Source organism: Nyctibius grandis, chromosome 5 (assembly GCF_013368605.1).
Source record: "Nyctibius grandis isolate bNycGra1 chromosome 5, bNycGra1.pri, whole genome shotgun sequence".
NCBI classification, from domain to species: Eukaryota; Metazoa; Chordata; class Aves; order Nyctibiiformes; family Nyctibiidae; genus Nyctibius; species Nyctibius grandis.
The window spans coordinates 90,184,495-90,209,392 of NC_090662.1; the positions used below are offsets into that span (position 1 = coordinate 90,184,495).

At 43.1% G+C, this 24,898-nt stretch overlaps 2 protein-coding genes across 2 annotated transcripts in view; both read right to left on the reverse strand.

Moving 5' to 3' along the window:
• Positions 1-12,730, reverse strand: part of EPHA1 (EPH receptor A1) — a 35,839-nt gene extending 23,109 nt beyond the window's left edge. The window contains exons 1-2 of the mRNA XM_068402361.1: positions 12,640-12,730; positions 9,396-9,463 (exon numbers count right to left, since the gene is read on the reverse strand). Of these exons, the coding sequence (XP_068258462.1) occupies positions 9,396-9,463; positions 12,640-12,730 (159 nt within the window). The remainder of the gene's footprint in view (positions 1-9,395; positions 9,464-12,639) is intronic.
• A 10,280-nt stretch (positions 12,731-23,010) lies between these two features.
• On the reverse strand, positions 23,011-24,021 carry LOC137664354 (olfactory receptor 10AC1-like). Its single transcript, XM_068402293.1, has one exon. It carries the CDS (start codon positions 24,019-24,021, stop codon positions 23,011-23,013), a length of 1,011 nt encoding a protein of 336 aa, XP_068258394.1.
• Positions 24,022-24,898: the final 877 nt, after the last annotated feature.

Below are 24,898 nucleotides of genomic sequence, written 5' to 3' on the forward strand. Positions count from 1 at the left end.
TCAGTTTGGCCACAGGATGGGAAACATTCTTCTAGGAGAAGTGGGGGTCAGTGGGAGTCAGACTTCCTCATTTTAGCAGTGAGTGAACTGTGATTTTATGATGCTACAGAAAACTTCCTCATGATATTCAGAATCATAGAAAGACTCAGGTTGGAAAGGACCCTTGGAGATTGTCTAGCAGATCACCCTGCTCCAACCAAGCTAAAGAGTTCTTAAACTCTTTAAATTTTATTCTTTAAAACTCCTTTTAAACTCTTTTACATTTAAATTATTTTTTTCAGTTTAAGTTTAAATTGTCTTTAAACTAGTCTTTAAACTTTTAATACCTTTTAGAATTCTTAAACAGTTACTAAGAAAACAAAAGCCAATGCATTCAGGAGAGGGCCATAAATTAGTAACTTGACTTTCTAAAAAGTCTAAGGATGTAGTCATTGGATTTGAGAACAAAGGGGTGTTATGCACTTCTCAGGAACCCATATACTAACACAGGCACTTAGTTCCAGGGATTTGTTCTCAAAAGTCTTGGTCTGGTGGTATAATACAGAGCAAAATAATTCCAGCACAGCAATTAGTGTTAAGTGAATGAAAACCTCAAAGCAAAAGTACTACATCAATAACCTCAGAACACTGCAAGTTTAGGAAAAAGGAAGCCAACTTTCCTCCCATTGCTAGGTTGGATTCAGTGTAAAGAAAGCAGTGGTGGAGATGAGCTGTCTTTATGAAGGCAGTTCAGAATGACTTGAATGACAATCTGGAAGGGCGCCAGTAGATATTTGTAGTAAACAGTATTGGTTTGGTCTGCCTTGCGAGTAAAGATCCAAAGATAAGGTAAGGTACATGCCTTTTAATATCTGCCTTGATCGACTCTGAATTGATTATACAGCATGAAGCTCTGAAGTCTAAGGCAGGCTTACTCTGCTTTTTCCATAAATGAGCCTTCTCTAGGTTAGGTCTGTGTCAAGGAGCCCATCTAGGACAACCTGTAATTCCTCCATCCGTGAGCTACTCTTCCTCAGATGTGCCATAAGGTATAAGAAGGAAACAAATTGAGACAGTTCATATGTCTTCTTGGAGCTACTGTCTCAGGCTCTGCAGGCATCAATAAAGTGGTCTCTTTTGGTTTTAGTCTTTTCCATGTGGAAAAAAAAAACAACAAACTTTTTATGATGGCGAATACAAATTTCATTATTGCTATTAAAGAGGTAGGCTACCAGTGACAGAGGCAGCAGACTGTGACAGTATTGCAAATCCTTAGGCTCAGGAGAGCTTGTGGCTCGCAACAGTAATGCTGTCTCCATCTGCAGCTTGCCTGGGACTTGCCCTGTCTCCTTTCAGATAAGAGCCTGCCGGCTGTGACCTATATTTAATTTGCCTTTACATTAGCTTAGCACAGTGGCTTCCAATTTGTGGCCTGCGGACCCCTGGGGAAGGCACAACGACACTTTTAAGAGACTTACAGGAGGCAGCAACAAGGCAAGCATTTTGCCAACAGGCTTAAAGTTACTAAACTAAGATGCATGCCTCCACTGGAAAAGTTAGGAGTTAATATACGGAAAACCAATGACTGACTTATTTAACTTTGGGTTAGACAGTTGCACTAGAATGAAAAGACTGGCTGAGTCAGTACCGCCAGCTACAGTGTACCTGTGCTTAGCAAGTGCATCTCTTTCCCATTTAATTTGCAACAGAATTCAGAGTGCTATTTTAATCCATGGAATCTCTTCCTAAAGAAAAATTGCAGGGCCCCAAAACAGCAATCTTTGTCAGCAACAATAAATCAGTGGTGTCCCAAGCCTGAAACCACCTAGCCAAACACACACCACTGAATGGTTTCTATCTCCTTCCCCTGGCAGCACTTTTGCCTATGGAGTCTCTTTGACTTCTGTGTAGTAGCATTTGCACGCTACCATTATAAAAAAAAAAACCAAAAAACAAAAAACTTTCCTGGAATAGAGTCAGAGTTGAAGGCAGTTGTACATTACAGGTTCAGCTGTACTACATTCTTAATGTAGCACCTCAAAGGAAAGACTGTGACAATAGAGACATCTTGCTGATACCTGCCGTGGTATGATGAACAGCTTCTCTTCAGCTAAAATACATCTGACAAAAATCTGTCAGTAGGTAAAGCTAGACCAGCCAGTCAAAACCAGCAGCACCACAGTGGTGTTTTGACAGTATTCCAGAATGAAGTTTCTGTGACCCTTCACTGAACATTTCTCAATACTCTTGCAAGTTCTTTTGCTGGTGTGGAAGACAATTTAGAAGATGATGATGATGTTGATGATGATGATGAAAGAAGCATGGTGACATCTAGACACTTAAATTCATGAGTCCTGTAACTTCAGATCTGAGAACAGCAAAGAGGCTGCTTTTATTTCTTTGATCTTTTGGCAATGGTCATGGAAGTTTGATTTCATCACATCATCATGGAATCTTTGACACAACTGAACACAGAAGTGATGTTTACTTGTCTACACTATCTCTCTCAGTAGGATGATACATTTTTTCCTCACAATGACCCATTGACTATTTTCAGGGAGGAGCAACTGCATTATGTAATTACTTGTCCTTTAGGGCACTAGCACACAGGTCTCCATCCCACCCATCTCCTTCCAATGTAACTTGTACTCATGTTCTTACAAGAAGATAAGGTGCTAATGTGAGCCACAGAGCTCCAGCACATTGATTACAGAACCTGTTTATCAAACCCAGGTTCTGCTGTCTGCTCATTCTCTGAACTATGGGCACATTTTTCTGCAACTCTGCCTCAAGAGATATTAAGAATCACACTTCAAAGCATACGTCCATCCAGCAAGGACACAGCAGGCAACAAAATATATAAAGCCTTTCCTTTCTAACCTGGCTGCCTGCAAACTCACTAGTATTTTGGTTGGTATTATAATAAAAGTTGATTTGTTTTTTACTTTAAATAGCCTGTTAGTCTTCTTGGAGGACCTTGGTATAGGCAGACTCATCTCAAAGCTCCAGCTGACTTGTGGTGCTTTTGTGTTGACGTGAGGAAGTTCAGTGAACCTTGTCCACTCTCATTCAACAGCTATAAAAGGGTGAATCAGCTTCCTGAAGCTGCTAGGCAACAGTACTGTCATCACTGTAGTAGTGCCTGAGCAGCCGTGGTGATGCATGTCATGGTTGTACAGCATCTTTGCATTGGCTCAGAACCTCGTCTTTTCTGCCCTTCAGGACACAACACTGAGTTCACTAGCTGAGATTGCTACTTGGGTCTGTGGCATTGACTTCATCCTAGGCTAGCTGGTTGGTGGCTCATGCGATCTGGCCTATGGTACAGTTACTAATTTACACTTCACTTCCTCTCATGTCACTTTTTGTACTCCCTCCTCTCACCCCTCTGAGTAAAGTATATCTGGATATGCATAACATTTTTTTTACTTCTCTCCCAAATCCACACAAAATAACTAATTTTCACTTAACAGAATATCGTCAATTATCTCCACCAGCCTGCGTATCAACAGCAGCAGGGCATGTCAGGATATGACCCTGAAGTCAGAGCTGTTCATACTTCCAGTTAGTTGTTGACTTTACTAGGCATTTATACAGATCCTGTTCACTTGGAAGAGCTAATCCCCTATGCCTGATACTTAAATTGAGAGCAGGCTGAGGTATATACTGCTACTCTATGCCAGCTTCAGAGCCGATGACATCCCTTTGAGTTACATCTTAAAGGACGTGCATTGTCAACATTTGTGGGAAGAGATGCACACAATAGCATTTCTGATGGTTACTTTTCACATCACCTTCGGATGCTACAAAAAGAAGATTGGCTGACACTCGTTCCAGGTAAGACTATCTGGGTAAGATACCAAGAAGTCTGATTAAGTGAACTACCCAGGTTTAATGCAATAGGATTGCTGCACTGGAATCACTTGCAGGTTGAGGGTTGTGTGGCCCTCACCACTATTTCCTTCATGACCAATAGAATAGAATAGAACATTTCTGTTGGAAGGGACCTACAATGATCATCTAGTCCAACTGCCTGACCAATTCAGGGCTGACCAAAAGACAAAACATGTTATTAAGGGCATTGTGCAAATGCCTCTTAAACACTTGACAGGCTTGGGGCATCGACTGCCTCTCTAGGAAGCCTGTTCCAGTGTCTGACCACCCTCTCAGCAAAGAAATTATTCCTAATGTCCAATCTGAACCTCCCCTGGAGCAGTTTTAAACCATTCCCATGCATCCTATTGCTGGATCCCAGGGAGAAGAGAGCAGCCACTTCCTTTCCACCTCCCCTCCTCAGGAAGCTGCAGAGAGCAATAAGGTCGCCCCTCAGCCTCCTTTTCTCGAAACTAGACAAGCCCAGAGTCCTTGGCCGCTCCTCACAGGACATGCCTTCCAGCCCTTTCACCAGCTTTCTTGCCCTCCTCTGGACACATTCATGGACCTTCATGTCCTTCTTAAATTGTGGGGCCCAGAACTGCTGCACCAAGGCTGAATACAGGGGGATAATCACCCCTTTTGACCATCTGGTTATGCTGTGTTTGATGCACCCCAGGATGCGGTTTGCCCTCTTGGCTGCTGGGGCACACTGCTGACTCGTATTGAGACTGCTGTCAACCAGCACCCCAGGTCCCTTTCTGCAGGGCTGCTCTGCAGCCACTCCTCTCCCCATTTATACTTGTGCCTGACATGACTCCATGCCAAGTGCAGAATCTGTCATTTCAACTTGTTAAATTTCATCCCATTAATCATATCCCAATGCTTCAATAGATCTGTCTGTAAGGCCTCTTGGCCCTCAAGATAGTCAATAGCACCTCCCATTTTGATATCATCAGCAAATTTGCTAATGGTGCATTCAACTCCTGCAGCCAGGCCTGTCTGTCTGAGCAGAAGTGGTGGAAACAGAAACCAGCCATCAGCTGTTACTAACATCTGGGACCTCTTAGTCTGGTGGAACAGTATCTCACCTTGCTAGGACCTGAAGGCATGTAAACATTGTTGTGTGGTCAGTGATATAAAAGTTTCTGACAGGTCACAGGTACTTGATCTAGTCTATGACCTAAAGAAAATAATTGAGCAGTGTAGAATTTGTACTATGCCTGGAATTTAGTAGAAAAAAAACCAACAAAAAAATCTGAGCACTGGCTTACTCAAATTGCATTGACATAGCTTTGGCAGCTGCTATGTTCGAAAACAGATCTCCTGTGAAACATGGAGTGCAGAACTGCACAAGAATTACATAATTTCCAAAGTTTTTCAAGTGTTTTTAGAGCCACAGTAGTTGCAGTTACTGGCTATTTACGAAAAGCCTCTGGGATACGTTAGGTCACTGGGATTAAATGCACATCCTTAGTCCTGTGTGAAGGTAGACTTTGGAAAAGTTGAGCACATCAGGTGCCATGCACACTGGGAGACCTGGTAGAAAATCTGAAACTGATAGCAACACTTTGAAGTATATGTGGAAGCAAGCAAGAGTATGGAATAGGCAGAAAAAATTATGATGTCTTCTACCTCACCATGCATAGGAGATTGAGAACAATGGCAGCCTAGAAAGGAGATGAGGAAAATCACCTGGAAGTTTTAATAATACTATGATCCAAGCAGGAATATCATTTGGGAAAAATAAGCTCCGTAAACCAGCTACCAGTTGAGAACTGAGCGTTGCCGGACCTTTAATATGTAATAAGTATGACACAATTTGGCAATTAGTGGCAGCAGCGGAGTTCATGTGATTTCTGAAATAACAGATATCCAATTTTAAAACAAAGTTACTGTGAAAAAGGACTCTTTTACAAGCAAAGACAGCTGTAGAACTGCCTCCCAAGAAAACATACCAGCTAAAAAAGAATAAAGTGTGTTTAATTTACCATCCGTTCAATAGCATAGAGAAAGTCATACTGAGAGGCCCAGTATGCCACATCCAACAGTGCAAATGGCTAAGAACTTAAGTAGTCACATATACCCATGAAAGTATGACTGGATTATGCAAATAGTATTCACACACACAAAAAAAAAGAAAATGGAAATAGTGGACAAAAGGAAAATTTCAAGATAGGCCCACAAGCTAGAGGTGAAATAATCATAGCAACTAAAGACAAATATTGGATTGCCCAATATGTTGTATCATAGGCCTACATAAACTGATACAGAAAATCCATAGGAATAGATATTACAGAGTTCAAAACATCAAATCAGGTAAAACTGGAAGGACCATTTATGCCTGGACTAAAAATGCAAGCTAAGAATGCTAACAAACAAACAATGCAAAACTATCACGTAAACACAGAAAGATTTTGGTGGGAAGGGACCTCTGGGTCTAAGGTCTACTCCAATCCCCTGCTCACAGCAAGGCTAACTTCAAAGCCAGGCTGGGTTGCTCAGGGCCTTGTCTACTAAAAGCAAAATGCAAGAGGATAACAGGACTCCTCATCACGATCTGTTCAAAGCTGATGCAATTATATGTGAAAGCAAAATAGAGATAAAAAACTTTTTATACTGTCATTTTACAAGCTGCCAAGAAGCAGTGCTACTATGCCTGGTAACTGAATTTGTTCGTGATAGGATTTGAGAAGTCCTTTCTGGACAGTTTCAGTGATTTTTGAAACCAGTTGAAGTAGCCAGGCTGTTTGTGCAGCATGGGGAGCCTTAAAGAAATGTTAGAGCAAGTAAATTCTAGACTCCTGACACCTTCAAAGTGACCATCATTCGCTCTCTAATATAAGTTAAAAGATGGGAATCTACCACTAGTACTGTAATACACCTCCCCATGCCCAAGTGGTGTTGCTATCTCAAAAGTTCAAAGACAAAAATATTATCAAGGATTTTGATAGATGATGGGAAGGGGGAAGGAAGATAAATAGGAACTATAATCTGTCTTTTTAAGGTCTTAGTTTCCAATAGTAGCCTAAAATGAATTAAACCCTTTCTAAACAGCTACTACAAAGCAAGATAGCACAAACATTTTAGCAAACAAACTTCTACAGACACTTTACTTAAGCACAGACACTTTCACTGAAAGACTATCTTTAAGCTTAGGCAAGATTTCACTGCCAGTTAATGTACTCTAGAAGTCCAGAAAAATGACCCATGCTGCCCAAAACTGACTGGTATACAGCTCGATGTTCTTAGGCTGAGCGTGTGTTAACAGAAGCATTGTCTATACTGGATACAGACCATGTCTGACCATGAAACAATCACGCCCGGCAAGCCACTTCATCCATTGACACTGGCTAAAAGTGAGGAGAAAACAAAGGTGTAATTCTGCCTCTACAGAACTATGCAACCTCTTCTGGGCTATGCCTCGGAGACGTTGTCCATATAAAGCATGAAAAATTCCTCACAGCAAATTCCTCCTCTGTGTGATAAGCACATTGACACAAATCCAGCTCACTGATGGGAGATCTCTGGCATCTGAGGTTAGGTACAAATAGCATTGTTACATGAAATACACCCTTCAACTCCGTATGCAATACAGCTCAGATGTTTCCAGCCCGTTACTAATCAAGCTAGTCAGACTATCCAGTATTAATTTTAGCTCTTTTGTGTCAAAAAAAAACATTCTGAATTAATCTCAGTTCTCTTTCGAACATATTTACTACTTCATTTTGGAAGAATCGTTTCAGAAACAGTTGTTCAAAGTTCTGATTCCAAGAGAATCATCCATTGTTCCCTTTTTGCTTGTGGCAATTTGTCAGCCTTCCACCTAACAGTTATTGGGAAATGACATAATTAGATAAATCCCTGCAAAAGAGTTGCTCATCAGAAGTCAATGAATCTATTATTCATCCTCTGTGAGTTTATCACTCATCAGTATCCCATTCTATTAGTTTAGATTGCTCTCAGGCCATGTTTTCCAGCATCTTCTACAATTCCCAGTTACAATGACTATATTTTAAATATACATATTTTAAAAAGCAGATGTAGCACAAGAAGAAGGGTATGCTAACTCCTAGCACTGCTGTGAACCTACTGTGCAAAAATCAGATGTTCTGTAAAAAAACTTTTGTCTTCTTTCTATCAGATTAGTTATAGAATGCACTTTTCAGTGTTTTTTTCCAATCTCTTAATGAGGCAGACTTCATCCTGAGCATGCCTGTAGCGTAGTATTGGGTTAAAATTACCACACAGACAGTTGATGGGGACAGCAAAGGAAACAATGGGCAAAACATGATCTACATGTATGTCTCACTAGGACACCTGTTTTGAGGAGGGTATAATAATAATAATAATATTACCAAAACAGCTGTACGAATGAAACAAATGCAGTTATGCCAGTAGAGGAGAACCTCACTGTCTGGCTGCAGTTCATCCAGCAAGACTACCAGGAGTAGGAGGAGGCTGGGGTGAATTTAAACCAGCCACAGCACATTACAGAGGAAAGTTATGAAAATGAGTTAGGAACAGGCTGAAGCCAGGTCTACTTTATAAGCAGCAAGGGTGAAGACTCTTTCTCCATAGGAGAGATTGGGGCTTGCTAGAGAGATAAAAGCATGGATGAGGAACTGGAACTATGTATTAACATACATCCTTCTAACTACTGCAGCATAGTCCCTGAATTCCCTTTTCTTTGTGCCTTCCTTCCACCACTGCCACAGTCCTGCTGTTACAAAGGAAAGCATCTTCGATAATGTAGGTTGTGACACTAGAGGGACTGCTCAACTGTGCTTCATCCAAAATAGCTGTACTTGTAGAAAGATCGCTGAGAGCTCAGCTGTCTTTTTGGGTCCAATTTTGCAGTGGTTTCAGGAGTAGATTTTGAAGCACTTCTATCAACTCAATTTTACAGTCATGAAACAAAGGGAAACACTTCTCTCATCAGCTCTGTGGGCCAAACACAGCATTAGGGCTTGGTGTAAAGTCCTAGAACCTTGCAGCCCACCTAGTAGGCCATATTGCTGCCCCATGAGTTAACAGTTATTTCTTCAGTCAGCTGCTGAATTAAAAAAATCTGTAACTGAATCATTCAGTTCAGTACTCAAGAGGAAAAAAGACAAAGATTCTAAATTCTTGAGAGACTTGGAGACAGAAATACTTCTGCCATGGCTGTTTGCCCAGAAAAGGAGACATAAGATGTATTTGCAACATGGTAGGATGAAAAACTGGGTGATTATTTGATTTCTTCCTTTTTCTCCATTAAGTTTTATTACTTCATGGAAACAATACGTTTCAAGGACATGTTTAATCACTGAGAGCTACTGGAAGTCAATGAGGCATCAGTCCTCAAACAGCTGGCTAGTGGGTGAGGCTGCAGAGGTGAGGGGGCTGCAAGGGAGATAGACTTACAAAGCTTACAAATGTCTGGGAGAAGGTGGAGCTGCAGAAGCCCGATTTTGGGAGGCAGGGTGAAACTTCAACTTGGATTATGCTTTTGCATCATTTAGTACTCCCAGTGGCTCCCCTCCTTGAACGTGTATACTCACCCCTACTTCTGGAGGGTCTGGAAGCCAGCCCAGTTCACCCTGTGCAGTGCTTGTGTCAAGTAGGTCCACTGAAAACCAGAAGAAGGGGGGGGAAAAAAAAAATCAGTGACCCAACTCATATGGCCCATGGAATGGCTTCATCCTTGTTTTGTCACAGAAGACAAAACCTGCACTTCCTCTCTCAGCCCACAGCCCCATATCCTTTGTAACCTTTTATCTTCAAAAAGCATGGCTAGAGGAAGGACGGGAAGATACAAGACAGTGCAGCTAGTCAGGAGTTAAAAGGTTTTCCTCATATGTGAGACCCCCCTCCCTTTCCACCCTCCTCTCAAGTAACACCCACACACATCCAAAAAATGCAGCCCTGACAAATTTTTGCTTCCTAAAGCTGCCCCAAAATGGGAGCAGGAGGTTGAAGCCTATTGAAATGGGAACCCAGCATTAGCAGCTGAAGGCATCCTTCCTTGGAATAGGAAGGCAGCAGACAAAATGGATGAAGAGGCAGGCGATCAAATAAATTTCCAACACAAAAGATCAATCAATGTCGCCTAGAGGTACTATTCAGTGCTTGAAACACAGTGCAAAAGTACAGAGGCCGTGTGAAGTTGCGGAAGGGACTTTCCACTGTCACAGTACCCAACAGCCATGAGATGCATCAGTTGCTCAAACTGCTGGGCCCTCTACCTCTGACTCAGGCTGTCCCCTATCTGATGGTGGCCTAGAAATCGTTTCACTCTCTCCCCTCAACGACTGTTTTAACCACAACAGCAAGAGAATAACAGCTCCCAGGCACAGCATTGCCACCCCTTGAAGAATTGCCCTGCATGGCTGTGTTAAGCCTTGGCTCCTGGAGTCACATGACAAAGGAGAAATTCAGCGATATGTTCACTTTTAGCCCTCAAAGAAATTTGAAAATGTGATCAAAATTTGTCCTCAAGTCTTGATCTGAAGAGAAATTAAAAATGTATCACTTCATAGGCAAACAGGGAGAAAGGAGAGGAGTTGGAGTAAGTCGTAGTGCTGGATGTGCAGCTTTGTGCCTGCCTTTGGGTCTGCCGGTGCTGCCAGGACAGACTACTTGTTTCAGTGCACCTATTGCAGCCCCACTTTGGGAACACAGGAAACAGCAAAAATTCCTTAGATTCCCTTCTAGATTCCTGTGGGTGTATTCAGAGGGGTCATTTCTAAACATCTCAGAAAAAAATTTTGGGGTGAAAGCTAGGAGGGGGGAATATTTAAATGGCATTTAAATAACCAGATTTCCACCCCCTCATCTGACTGCTTGACAAATACTGCCTGCCAACTACAAGTAATAGAGTGTAAAGTGCAGATCAGCAAGAGTCCTGTGGAATGAGGAAGCAGGCTGTGGGCCCAGAATCAGAGATAAGAGGGATTGCACTGCTGTTCTCACCTCTGAAACACCCTTTCAGGATTGGGAGAAGGGAAAAGCAGGAATCCAGGTTTTGCAAGTTCGCGGTGTTCACAGCATGGTCATATGGCAAAACCTTCCTAGCCACAGACTCCCTGTCCAGGCAAGGCTCCTCATTCACTTCCTATCTGCTCTCAAACTCTCTGTTTGAGATACTATTCTTGTGTTGTTAACTCCAAAAACTCTCAGGGTAAGGTAGCCTGTCCTTCCAGAACCGTCACCCAGATAATATCTATCCCACACACTTCAGGCCTGAAGCAGTGATGTGGAAGTGAGAGGGGCTGCACGGCAAGTTCTAGCAGAGCAAGGGAGAAGGAACTCAGAAGCAGCCGGGATGGAAAACTTGCGGAGCCCGTGTGCCATGCCACTGCACCACCAGCAGCAGCTCCTTCAGCTGCCCACTGGAGAGGGCGAAGCCCATTCTCAAGAAGTACCTCTCAAAGTGAAACCCACAACAGGGATCCTCCAAGGAAAGGAAGAATGAATCAGCAAGACTACAAGAGCACAAGGAATACAAGTACTCTGGGGCTACTAGCTCATTGGTCTACAGTCGCACTGCTGGGAATCTCATGTGGATGTCCAGCCACATGGGAGGAGGTCTCCCCAAAAAGAAGAAAGACTTCAGATAAGAGAGGACGCCAGGCAAATGAGCAGTTCCCAGATAGACACGTTAAGGAAGAGTGGATCATAGACACAGCCCAAATGAGATGGCTGAGATAGGGGAGAAGCTGGCAGAGAAGTCCCTGAGTATTACTGCCAACTACTGGTCACTCACTTACAGAAACCAGAGCCTGCGTGGTGCTACCTCATATTACTTCTCACCTAGGCTCGCCTTCTCTACAATGTCTGCTAGCTGCATCCATTTAGCTGGAGCCTTAATACAAACATGCTTGTCAAGAATGCTTTAAAAGACCACTCAGCACTCATGGACTCTGATATGAGCCCATGGGTGAACTGGCAGTTATGACTAAGTCCTCTCGATTGAGAGCCTGGAGCAGCAAAAGAGAGGGCTATCCTTGGGATTGGAGAAGCCCCAACACCTCTCGCTGTGCAAAACAGAGACTAGAAGTCTCTGGCAGGAATTAACTGCAGGAGGAGGTAGGGTACAGAACAGAGATTTACTCTTCCTCACCTCTCTATTAAAATTCCCATTCCCTATATGTTTCATAACCACTGTGCAACTGCCAAGATGGAAGGAAAAAGATCACTATATCTAATAAAAGGGACTAAGTGGAACACAGATGGGAAGCCAGGGAGTCTTAAAGGTGGGAAAGGAAACTGTAAAGCCCAGCTCTACCTTCCGGCACTGGGGTAGGTGAAAGAGACTGTCTCACCTTCCAAGCCTCCAAAAAAATGACTGTCCTCTTGCTCACAAGGGTTAACTCCCAAGGGAGCTTCCTGAGGAAACTGCGGGGGTGTTGGCGGGTTGGGGGGAGAAACTTTCTGAGTTGGTGTTTAAACTTGTTATCTGCAACGCTTGTGTTTAAGGCAAACAGAGGCAGAATTCTCTTGGATGACTGGATATGTGGAGGCATTTGTGCTTCAGCTGGGAGGAGGTGGAGAACACACCTGGGCTCAGTTCACTGAGCCACAAGAGTCGGATGGGGTTTGGTCCTGGCCTTTATCCCCCCACACCCACCTGCCCTCCCCAGACACCTCAGTCCCTGTCCAGCTCCCTCCGGGCGGGCTGTGGTGTCCCTGGGGCCCCACACGTGCTGGCCAGGCCCTGTTCCCTGCCCCTTAGAGAGGTTCCTCTCTGCCTGCCCGACCAAGCCCAACCCTCCAGGCAGAGGGACCAGCGGGTCCCACGCTTACCTTCTTTCCCAGGCACCTCGGGAGGAAGGAGAGCCCAAAAGAGGAACCCGAGGGACAGCTTGATCCCGCCGCTCCCGGTCCTCAGCTCCATGCTGGCTGGAGAGGGGGGCTGGCTCCCAGCCCCTGCCTGCTCTCCCGGCTCAGGCCTCCGAGCCTTGGCTCCTCGCAGTGCATGAACCTCTCCGGCAGCCTCCTGACTGGAGCGCACACATTGCACAACCTCCCTGCCTGGCCCACAGTTATGATGAAAGATCAAGGCGAGTGGGTGGAGAAGCTTTACTGCCTTTACCTGTTTTAAAGGGGCTGGTCACAGACTTCCCATCTGGCAGGCAAATAAACCCACCTTAAAGGCAGCCACCTTTTTCCTGGGAGCCTCCCTCCACCTTTGCTCCAGTCCCGTCAGAGGCTCCCGATTGCCACCTCCTGGGCAGCCCTCGCCACCGTCCCCGCTGTGCCGCCGCCGCCGCCCCGGGCGGCTCTGCGGGGGCTGCCCCGGGAGCTCTCGGTGGGGCGCCTGCCCGGGCCTGCCCCCGCCCCCCCGCCCCGAGGAGCGCTTGTAACTTCTAGAGATGAAAACAGCCCAGACGCTGCTTTAGAGGCTTCTCGGTCCGCGTCTCTGTGACAAGGTGGCTAAAACCACTGAGCCGTCCTTGCAGCAGGTATTTAGGAAATCCATCTGTACCCAGTGGCAGCCGCCCGCTCCGTTCCCCGGGCTGTGACAGCGTGTCACAGAGGGATAGCCATGCCACCTGGTCTGGCAGAATTACTGTTTCTCTTTTAGCACGCTCCTCAGCATTGGTGGAAGGTGCCTGCTTTTCAATACAAAAATCATGGGACAGCAACTGAGCCAGAAGGATTCTCTCCCTATGTAGGAAGACCTCATGGGACTTCTAGTTTCCTCCTCAAGGGACACCAATATGAAAAAACTTGCTTTTGTGCTATCTCTTCTGCTATTCATCAGGGATGTTACTCCCACCCGTATACAGCTATTACACCCCTCCCCATAAAATACAGATGGCATTATTCCTCCACTTGCTGTAAGGCTGCATTCCTCCTGCTCTCTTCCTCCTCCTCCCCAAGGAAGGCTAAAGAAAGGACTTTGTCAGGTTGCCTAGAGAAGCTGGGGGATCTCCACCCTTGGAGATGTTCCAGATTTGCCAGTACACAGTCGTGAGCAACTTAACTTATCTGCTTTGTAGTTAGCCCTGCTGTGAGCAGGGGTTGGGACTACAGACCTCCTGAGGTCCCATCACATCTAAATCTTCCAGTGAGTTCTGTGATTTTCTAACCATACATCTTGGATATCCCAAGAAGTTTGAACACAGGCAACAGAAATTTGAGAACCAATGGTTAAAATACTTAGCTTTGAATTTTACATAGCACATGAAGTAAAACATCAGTACAAATAATTCAAATGTTAATGTCATTCAGAGTAGTTATATCTTAAATTTATTGCAGTTTAATCTTGTCTAAAGTGATCTTTCTCAGTCTATGGTGCTAAGCCTCAAATTTTTAAGCCCACCTTTCTCCCACATTTGAATGGCTCCCATTGCAGCACTAATATAAGGTTTCCCTATCTACATCCCATACCTTGAATTTGTAGCCATTTCAGTCTTCATCTGTACAATACTGTGCCTTCTTCAATCTATGATGTAGCAATGGGGCAGATGAACCACAGCTAACTTCTCCTTTGTGATGGAACTACGTAAGTGAGGCCTACATAGGCATGAAATGGGAAAGAATCATTTGCAACTGGAAGGTAAGGCTCTAGGGCAGCTCAGGAGCTCATATCCTTCCTAAGGCAAAAAAATTCAGTGTTACAGCCTTACATTCAGTGCCTCAGGGCTACTCGAGTTTGCGTCTGTAGACTCTCAGAAGTGCCAAAACGCCGGGATGAAGAACCTGGGGGTGCTCTGTCTCTATTTCATTAGTGGGCAGATACTCAGGACATTTGATCCAAGCTATTTGGAATAGGCAGGAACAGATTTACTAGGGCTTATTGGAGAAGATGGCCTAAGAAAGACTTTCTTTTTCTCCCCCTTGTTAGAGTTGGCTGATGGAGGTCAGAAATTGGGGTATTCCAGCTGATGGCGGTCAGAAATTGTATGTATGGCTTTGTTATTTTGTAGATTGGAGTTCACCCACTGTCACTCCCAATCAGACTGTGTACAGGGGTAGTCAAACAAAATATGGTCTAATGTTACAGCGAGATCAAGACCTGCAGCAAATCTATAAACAAGTGGAAACATAAAAAAGTAGAAACCCCAGATGCCTGGAACTTTACTGATACCTGTAAAAGCTCTGCTGCATTGCTTTGCCATGTGTCCTCTGCACTGAAATGCAGATCCAAAGGGAAGAAGAGGGAATCTACAGAGAAGCTGTACCTGGCACAGTGGAGTACTGTATGTGAATTATTCATACAGTTCTGCTGAGTGTTTCATTGACAAGATCCTTTTGCTTGTGCATCACAAGGTTGGATTTTTTCTTTGTAAACTGTTGGACAAAGCTAATTCCCTGAGTGTCTAGTGCAAAAAAAAAAATCTGAAATAACTTAATTTCAAAAAATCTTTACCTTTACAATCACATTCTATGATTCTGTGATTTACACCTCCACAAGCTCTTCACTGTCATGGCTTCCCAGTGAGCTTCCCATCTCTGGCATAGTTTTTGATGGTAAGAAGATAACTGTATCTTTTAAACTCATTCTCAGCATGTCTTTGGGTTAAATCTCATCCTGTGTTTCTAGGCCCTCTGAGTATTTCTGAATCACAGGGCATATTTTTTCCTTCCATTTCCCAGTATCCTGTTTTGTATATCGCTGACATTAGGTATCTAGCTGGAAAATATCACTACACAACACACCTGGGCTTTCCTCCTACAGAAATGTGGGCTTGTGGTGAGGGAACTGAGGAGGAATGGTATGCACCAGGTCTTTTCTTGATGTACTTTTGGGACAGTCAAAGGGCACTCCCAAGACTGAGTTGGGACGTGCATCTTTGGAACTGCAGTTCAAACAGAACTCTTTCATATGTTTCTTATAAATTGTTTACTGTGTTTACTGCTCTCACATTTTAGAAAGAGCTGTGAGTTTCACCATTGTGCTGTTAAATGTCCTTCTAGATGATGAATGAAACTGACCTAGAAAAAGTCTCTGGAGTTCCTCACTTGATATTACTTCCCAAACTATAAAAGCATCCCTACATCTGTCAGCCTTTAATATTGATAACTTGAATCTGTGCATCTTGAACTGGCTTTCAGTAAGGTATTATAGTAACATAGATGTATAGAGCTCCCAAGGGCCCCAATCACATTCTGCAACAAGCCACACTTCAGTCTGAAGGAGAAACTTGCCCTTGTTCTGTGGCCTCTGATTCATTCCTTTCATCCACTAATTCTACAACCCTGTGACAGCTCTGTAGAGCATGGGGAACACTCTGTTTCGATGTTTCATTCCCTGTAGAGAATTCGTGCGCGTGCTCTCTCTCTCTTATTCTCACCTCCATGACCAGTTTAATATCCTAGTGTTTTCTTTTTATCTTGGGAAGTTTTCTGGCTCTGCTCCACCAGCAATTATCTTAGAATATTTCAAACAGCTGACTTCAGACAGTCTTTCTGCAGAAAATAGACTCCTACCATCTAGTGGTTTAAGCTGTTAAATTAGTTTTATACATGGACTTCTTTCATTCAGAAACTCAGGCTTTTTTTTAAACAGATATTTTAAACACCTACAAATGAGCACGAGTGACCCCTCTTGATCACAAAGTGATCACCGCTAGCTTAGGGACTCTGGGACTTGACGGCATCCAGTGGGAGGGACTAAACATGGACTATAAGTCCAGTATCCCTGCATAAAACTCCACTTTCTTGTTTATCAGCAACATACTCATAGGTGTTTCTCTATCTACTGATGCCCTGGCTGGACACCTAATTAGGCACAGAAGCGTATTTCCACTGTTGGCTGAACTGCAGGCTTTCTGGCTTTTGTAGCTGATAAGATATCCTGCACATGGTCTGCCATGCTCATATTGGGCTTGCAAAACAGGAGTAAACTAAATTATTGTACCATTCTGAAAATGAGGAGGAGGACCTTTCTTTTCCCCAGAAATTGCCTGAGAAAATTCTCTTGCCTTCATATCCCCGTTCTGCTCCCCGTGGTAGTCCAGCAGATGTGGAGCCCGAGAGGTCCCGCCTGCCTCAAGGTGCAGTGCAGAGGCAGAGAGCTGCCCACCCCACCAATCAGGTAGTTCAAGGGTGATGCAATCAGTTTTGTCTGGTGGTGGCTGGGATTTTGTTTCTTTCCAAGTTAACAGTTTTGGTCCACAGTGAAGCCATGAGAAACTAAGGGACCTATTGCAAAGAGAAAAAAAATCTAAGTAAAACAGGGCTTCACTTATGTTAAGATGCTACATTTTGGATAGACAAGTGGAAAGCAATGCAAATCCAGCCATAATATAATCTGATTCATATTCCTATTCATAAAACTGCCCTAAGCGGTACAAGTCTGGGTCACAAGAGTAAGTTACTTTCTAACAGATATTATAGCACATTATACACTTATACATCAAAAAAGTGCAGCTCTACACTTACTACTCCTCTTTGAGAGCACATGCTTCCTGGGCACATTTTAAGATATTTATTTATCTTTGTGGCATTAAGTTTTCACTTTTTTATTACTTCTATTACTGACCTCGCGGGAAAAAAAAAAAAAGAAAAGCAGAATTCAATTTCTCCTTGAGCATTACTAACACAACAGCATATGTATGATAAACATAGAATTTGACTGAGAGAAATTTGATTTCTAGTAGAGATGCTCATGATTTCTTCAATTAGGTTGTAGAAAAATAGCATTGTAATATTTTTAGGAATTGAATCACAGCTCAAAATATAGCAATAGTAGTCTCTGCATGACAAGTACATTTCTCTCTGTAATTTGTAATTTGTTCATATTTTCTAGTTGTTCTTTCCCACTCTTGGATTAATTATGCTTAAGTGTGAAAATACCTCACCAACATTGAAAAAAATCATTAGCATTAATAACCTGAAGTAAGCAGCCGTATCACCAGTCACTTTGATAGTGTGGTTTTAAATTTCTTTTTCTACACGGACAGCTGAATGTGTGAGTTAATCAGTCTTTTAATAGCTGGCGTTTTTAATAGAAATTTTAAAGCTTTTATGCCTGTTTCAAATGTGCAGTTATTTTTATGGTCCTCTTCTTGACAAATTAGAGTTGCCTCCACAATCTAAACACAGTAAGCTTGCCCTTATTTCTTGCTGTTATAGCTTAATCTTGATGTTGTAGTGTTGCTGTCCTGTGCAGGAATGAAGTAGTTGCCACTGATCACTGCATTAACAACCTATGTTCATCCTGAGTAGTTTCAATGTTGACATCAAGAGAAGACATTTGAAGCAGACACCTTGCTGTCTTGCAGGTGGAAAGAAGGCACTGATTGTGGTAACATCTTCCCAACTCACTTTCAACTTTGTTCCCAGTTCAGCTTCCCACTTGATTTTTGAAACTTGAACTCTTAATTAAATCAAAACATGAAAACTAAAACGAATGCTGAGAGCAACTGTAGACCAAAACCACAATAAAACACGACATAGATTTTAGGAGACCTGATTTTCAGCAGTGACTAGGCTAGAGGCCATATACTGCTGAGCCATCTGGTCTTCCCTCAGCTTTACATACCAATTTGTAGAACCAGACGGTCTTATATCTTTACATAGCAATTTGTAGAACCAGACTGTCTCATATCTTTGCACTTATGCAGGTAAATCCAAGGGTACACACTGGGTGGGTATTGACCTTCCCATTCTCACTTTTTCATGGATTTGTCTAGAGGATAACTGAGCACGGCAGGATCTTTAGAGCCAAGAGTTTTAGGTTAGGGATACAATGCTGGAATTATTAATTGCACCTTCAGTCAGCTTTTTGATGTGGAGATGATGGCAAGGTGAAGTGAAACTGAGTCTGAAACCAAACACCTGGCATGGAGCTTCACCTCATTCCTCAACTCCCCTTTGGTCTTCTGATTATTTCTTGTCCTATGTTCCTGGTTTCTTCCTGAGGCAATCCTGTAAAGGGGACTTAATGCCTGCACAACAGCCCAGCCGGAAAATAAAAACTTTTAGAGTCTAGAAATTTTTTATTCTGGGGGGGAAGGGCAGAATATTTAAGCATATTTGTTCCCCATTAGCCTGTTTATAGGGGTGTGGACTTTATTTTTTTTATATCATATAGGATCCTATCAGATTTTATATGCTGGGTAAGTAATTTCACATAATGGCACAAACAATCTCACGAAGGACTTATCTCCCTTCTTCTGTAGATCTTCTGTCTATAAATATCTTAAAGAGAATCTCCTATAGCATTCTAGTTTTTATCATAGTAAAGTCAATATGGCTATTGTCCTTGGCATGTTGAATAGTAAACATATGGGAAACAGAGGCCTTTTCTCAATAAAACAAACCACCATCTTTGACAGCTTTTCACCCTCATGATATTAAAGTCCGCTTTCTGGGTTTAGTCCTATCCCTACATCCATTTTCACTGGCTACAACTCCATTGTTGTAAATAGCTGTATTAATTTCACCTTTCCTTCTGCTTCAGAGCAAAGGACAAAAGAAGCTATTTAGGTAAACACAGGGTATCTGCAGGTTTTCTAAGCTTTGAAAGAATCCAAAAGAAGGGATGCTGGTGGTCTCACTTTCCATGTAAGCCAAAATGGATAGGCTGTGATAACATGCCTTTGTCAAGGGGAGTTGATTACATTGAAACTTCTTCATGTTCTTCTTTCATGAAGAAAGAAGAACATGAAGAAGAACTTCTTTCATGAAGTTTCTTCATGAAACTTCTTCATGTTCAATTGGACTTCCAGCAGAATTTCAGCTTCCCTAATCCATAACAGAAACATATCCCCTTAGTAAACTTTTTGAATTTAGACTCCTAGAAAAGTAAAGAAATATTTTTAATGCAAGTGCTTTTAATTCTTTTAGGATATTGCTGATTTATAGGAACAATTTTTAGGAAATGTTTTACCTGGATGGCCAGCAAAACATGACAGTGTGCTAAAAAAAGGAGCTTTTACTGGTTTCTCTACACTGAAAAGGAGATTTCACTGGTACCCTACCAGTATCAGTGGTACAGGTAGGTAGCAGCCAAGATACCACTTTGAGGTACCTCCTTGAGTAAAGATAGATACCTCTTTGAATGATGCGTGCCATTCAAGGTACTGGACCTTGAATACCCTGAATGTTACTCAATATCTCTGGCATCATCTTCCAAACCCTCTCCAGTTTTGAGCACATGGACAACACTGATGAGATCTGTGTTCTCATCCAGTGCCTTGCTCAAGGCAGCCTTTAAAAAATTAATTGCAAGGATGGATACTCTGTTTTTATGGCTGTGCAAACTGTGAAGGAATTCTTAGAGATGTCTTAGCTGGTTTCATTGGAAACCCACATGACACCTGTGTTTGCCAGTTCTCAGACCTCTGCAAATCTGGGGATGTAGGCATCCTCCTTCCAAGAAACCACAGGACCATTTGTGGTAGAATGCAGGTCCCCAACCTTACTCATACACTGGCGGGTCTTGAGACCCTACCCAACCCAGACAGTTATAATGCCCATGGAAAGATCTTTGCGCTATTCATATTTGGTTGGAGGTGGAATATGCAGTTGTCTAACTCTGCACTGCCTGACTGGATCCTGCTGTTCCCTGTGAAGTTCTGAAAAGGACATAGAAATTCTCGTATTTTTTCTGTGCTCATGCCCTACATGAGTGATGTTGCTGTCTTCACTTGGGCGCTCTCCAGGTCTCAACATACAGCGTACTGGGTCAACAGGACTGAAACAACCACTTGTAAAGGAGGGTGGGTAGAAAAGGGATCTCAGGCAGCTCCTGGCAGTTGAAAGACAACACTTAAAAAGAAAGTGGTTCTGACATCTCATGTACATTGTTGCTGCTCTTACATCATAAGCTTCCCTCTTCCCACTCTTGTCCCTGAGTCCTCTACAGATCTGTACAATAAAGCCCTGCACTCAACACAGCTGTGCATAGGAGAGGGGCCAAGGGTGCTGTGAATGTGTGTGGGAATACTGGTGGGGATAGGATGGGGCATAGTCTTGGGCACTGGGATATCTCCTCGCTCCATTCATGTGCAAGGACCTTGGGTGGAGACAGTGTCTTTGCAGAAAACCTCCACTGCTTGTTGTGCTTCCCACATGTATCTCAGAACCAAAGAGCTCGGAGTCTAGCCTGGCTGCTGTTTCAGTCATCTCATCCCTCCCAAAGGCATCATCCATATCCTTGCAGTGAGGACAGGTCTGCTGAGGTGCCCTCTCAGTCAGCAGTTGTTCATGAGAAACATCTCTACTTCAGGACACAGCCCTGCTATCTTCTCACAGCTAGCAGCAGATGATAATTATATCTCTGCTATCCGATGCCCACAACTGCCAGAAACACGTGAGGGCCTCTACCAAGGTTTTGATCAGTGTTATAAACCTCAGTGTCTTTCTGTCCCTTAGTTCTATTGCCAGGTATTTCAGCATAGCAATACCTCCTAGAGACCTCTGGTGTAGAAAGCTACTGATCTCAGAAGGGACCTCTGGAAGTCTCTAGTCCAGCCCGCTGCTTACAGCAGGATTAACTTCAAAGGTTGATTTCACTTGACGGGATTTGGAATTGACGCTTCAGTTTGTCCTATGGTCATTACAGTTATTTACTACCTATAAATCCTTTAATAGTATTTGACTCAAAGTACTTCTCTAATGTACTTCTAACGTACTTCTTTATTAGTAAGTAATGTACTTTTGTTGAGACCCTCCCCTTCTCATTTTTGGAAGACCTGGCAGGTGATTAAAATGTTCACTACAACTTTGATCATTTTAAAGAACGCAGCTAAACCTTTGCTCAGGGCAGTGGTTAGGTATCCATTGACATGAGAGCTAATATTGTGTGTTAATGTTTTAGCCTGGCTAGACTGTCAACTTGAAGACAACTTTTAAAGTGAGTGTTAAATTCCACATTTCTCTTTTGTCAGATGGCTCCAAGTTAACTTCCTTAGTGACAGTGCCAATTTTTTACATTAGTCAAATCCACTTACCATAGTTTTTAATGATTGTAGCCCAGAGGAAGCAAATATCACTCTGCTCTCTCAATCTGCCAAGGGAGAGAGCTGAGGGCATCTGGAGTGCTGAATTTCCTTTAGATTAGACAGAGAAACAGAAGCAAGCCTTTTAATTTTTTTCTCAGCAATTTGAAATGTAAGAGGTGGGTTCTGAATCATAGGGTCTGTTTGGGGCTTCAAAGAGCCATGGGGAGTAAAGTATTTAATAAAATAATGAAGTTGCTTTTTTCCCCCATGTTCCTGTCCAAAACTGATCTTCCCTAATTGGTCTGAATCATCCTGTTCTGCCTACATGTATGAAACACACAAAATAATGCTGCTTTGCACCTTTCAGACTCTTATGTCTGCTGCAGTCCAGCTTGTGCTGTGACTCTCGCTGGTTTTGCTAAAGAAATTACAACAGCTGCAGCAGGTATTATTAATCTTATGATGATACATTTTAACACTTCTCAAGCATCCTTATTTATATGATACAGTCTTTCTTGATAAAAGTCACATGATAAGACCAGTATCTTAGCTGTTACGTTGCCATAGGAACAATCCAAACCTGAAGTATCTCCTTATAAAAGGAAAGATTGCTTCCTGCAAAACAGACGTAGGAAAGTCATACTCTTGTCAAATCGACGGCACTTTCATTTTCGTTATCTAGAATAATTCAAAGTAAGATGAATTTACACTAATGATCTTTCCACTTGTGATGGGACGCTGGAGTCCAGCCTTCTGCTAAATTTGGAGAAGACCACATCTTAATTTCCATTTCTTCCTATTCCTAGGCATGGGCTTTCTTCTACTAACCTTCCAATAACCCTCTTTAGATTTTTTGTGCTGATAAACTTACCAGTCTAAAATTTTTTATTGTCTTCCTAGTTTCCAATTTCTACTTTCATCTTGATAGAAAAATAATGAAACCAATACAGCAGCTTTAAATAATTTTGTGTTGATCTTTTGATTGTGCTGAGATGACCATGAATGTAAGCAGGAGTATGTATGTGATCATAGAAGTGAGACCACAAATTGATCAAAGCTCTTCTTCCTCAAAGTCATTAAAGCATTTCCCTTTAGGTAAAGTGTTATGTTAGAGACTTTTTTTGGTTGGTTTTTTTTTTTTTTAGCAGAGATGTATTTTTGTCATAAATATATTGATGCACGTTGAATTCTGGATATTTGCCATAGTGAAGTCTATGGAGAATCTGGTCCTAACATGGTTATGGGGCTGTTTTCCAACAATCACACATTTGTTCTACTAAAATTTACCACAAACACACCTCACAGCCCTGATAGTATCCCAGTTCAGCTGGGTTATTTTCTTCCTCCTCAACATTTTCCTGAGGACCCCTCTGATTTCCTTGTTCCTCAGGCTATATATGAGGGGATACAGTAATGGAGTAATGTTGGTGTAGACCAGAGACACCATCTTGTCTCGAGCTGGTGAGTAACTGGACTTAGGACGAATGTACATGAAGGTGGCACATCCATAGTGTAGCAAGGTGATGGCCAGGTGTGAAATGCAGGTGTAAAAGGCCTTACCCCTTCCCACAGAGGTGGTGACATGTAACAAAGCAGCAGCAATGCAAGCATACGAGGTCAAGATTAGGAGGAAGGGGAGCAGCAGGAGGAGCACACAGGCAGCCAGCAAGGGCAGCTCAGGGGTGTAACTCTGTGTACAGGCCAGGTGCAGCACAGCAGGGACATCACAGAAGAAGTGGTTGATACGATGTGACTGACAGAAAGGTAAGCGGAAGACAGCCACTGTCAACCCCAGAGCAACAGCAAAGCCTCCCAGACAGCATGCCACAGCCAGCCTGAGGCAGAGCCCCTCACTCATCACAGCTACGTAGTGAAGTGGCTGACAGATGGCAACGTAACGGTCGTACGACATGGCTACCAGGAGGAAGCATTCAGCCCCACCAAGTGTCACAAAAAGGTGCATCTGTGCAGCACAGCCGATGAAAGAAATGGTGCCGCCATCCACCACTATGAGGCTGAGGAGTGCCTTAGGAACAATGACTAAGGTATAGCAGAGCTCGATGACAGAGAGCTGACAGAGAAAGAAAAGCATGGGAGGACGGGAAGGCTCCATAACCACTGCCATGAAGATCATCACATTCCCTGCCAACGTGACCAAAAGGACAATGAGAAAGACAAGGAAGATGAGGACTCGCAGACTAAGCAGCTCGCAGAAGCCGAGCAGGAGGAACTCCATGGTTGCATCAGTGCTCTTATTGTCCCTCTCCATGCAGCCTTCACATGGCATCTACAGGGAAAGAAACAGAAGGGAGACAGTTGAATTTGACCTGATGCCTGGCAACCAATTCCATACAGGAAATAATGTTGAAGTCCTGTAGAACCAGTGTAGTAAAGCTCATTGTGTGGGGAGGAAGTTGATTTCATTTCAAAACAAAACTGATTTCACTCAGTCACATTCAGCACACTCTCAGACCCATATTCTCACAACCACCAAGGTTCTTGTGCCCAGATGATCTGCCTAGGATTCTTTGTCATGACATTGATGACAAGGAATGTCAGCTGTTGGGTCTTCATCACTTCTTCTGAGTTGTTCTTGGGTTGGTGACCATGTGCAGGTTTTGAACATGCATTAGGTACCCTTCAGGAGTTGACATTGATTAGTCTGTCCATCTTGTCCTGCTTTTGAGAGTCATCATTGGACTCTACTTCCTGATCTAAGTGTCCTAAGAAGCTGCAGATGGATGTATTGGGATCTTGATGACCATCAATACCTAGGTCTTGCAGATATTCTGCTACTGCTCCTTCTGGTGCTTCCACTCCCAGGCAGACCCATTCGTTCTCTATTCACACCAATACTGCAGTTTTCTACATCTGTGCCAGAGACGTACAAGGACAACCAGACAGTGAGCTGGAGCTTCTGCTCTACAATCTGACTCCAATTGATGGGAATTTGATGTGTTCACTGACTGGCTTCTCCCTTCCCCACAGTGGATCTGCCTCAAAGTTCATATGGAAACAGGGTTTCAAATGGAAAGGGTCAGTGATTAGACATGAGAATTCCAAAATTAGAGGTGACATTTTGGATGCTTACATCTTTATGCCTGGCTCAGCCCTGTGGCATCAGAGTTAAAGTAAACAAACTTCCAAACTCAAAACCAAAGATG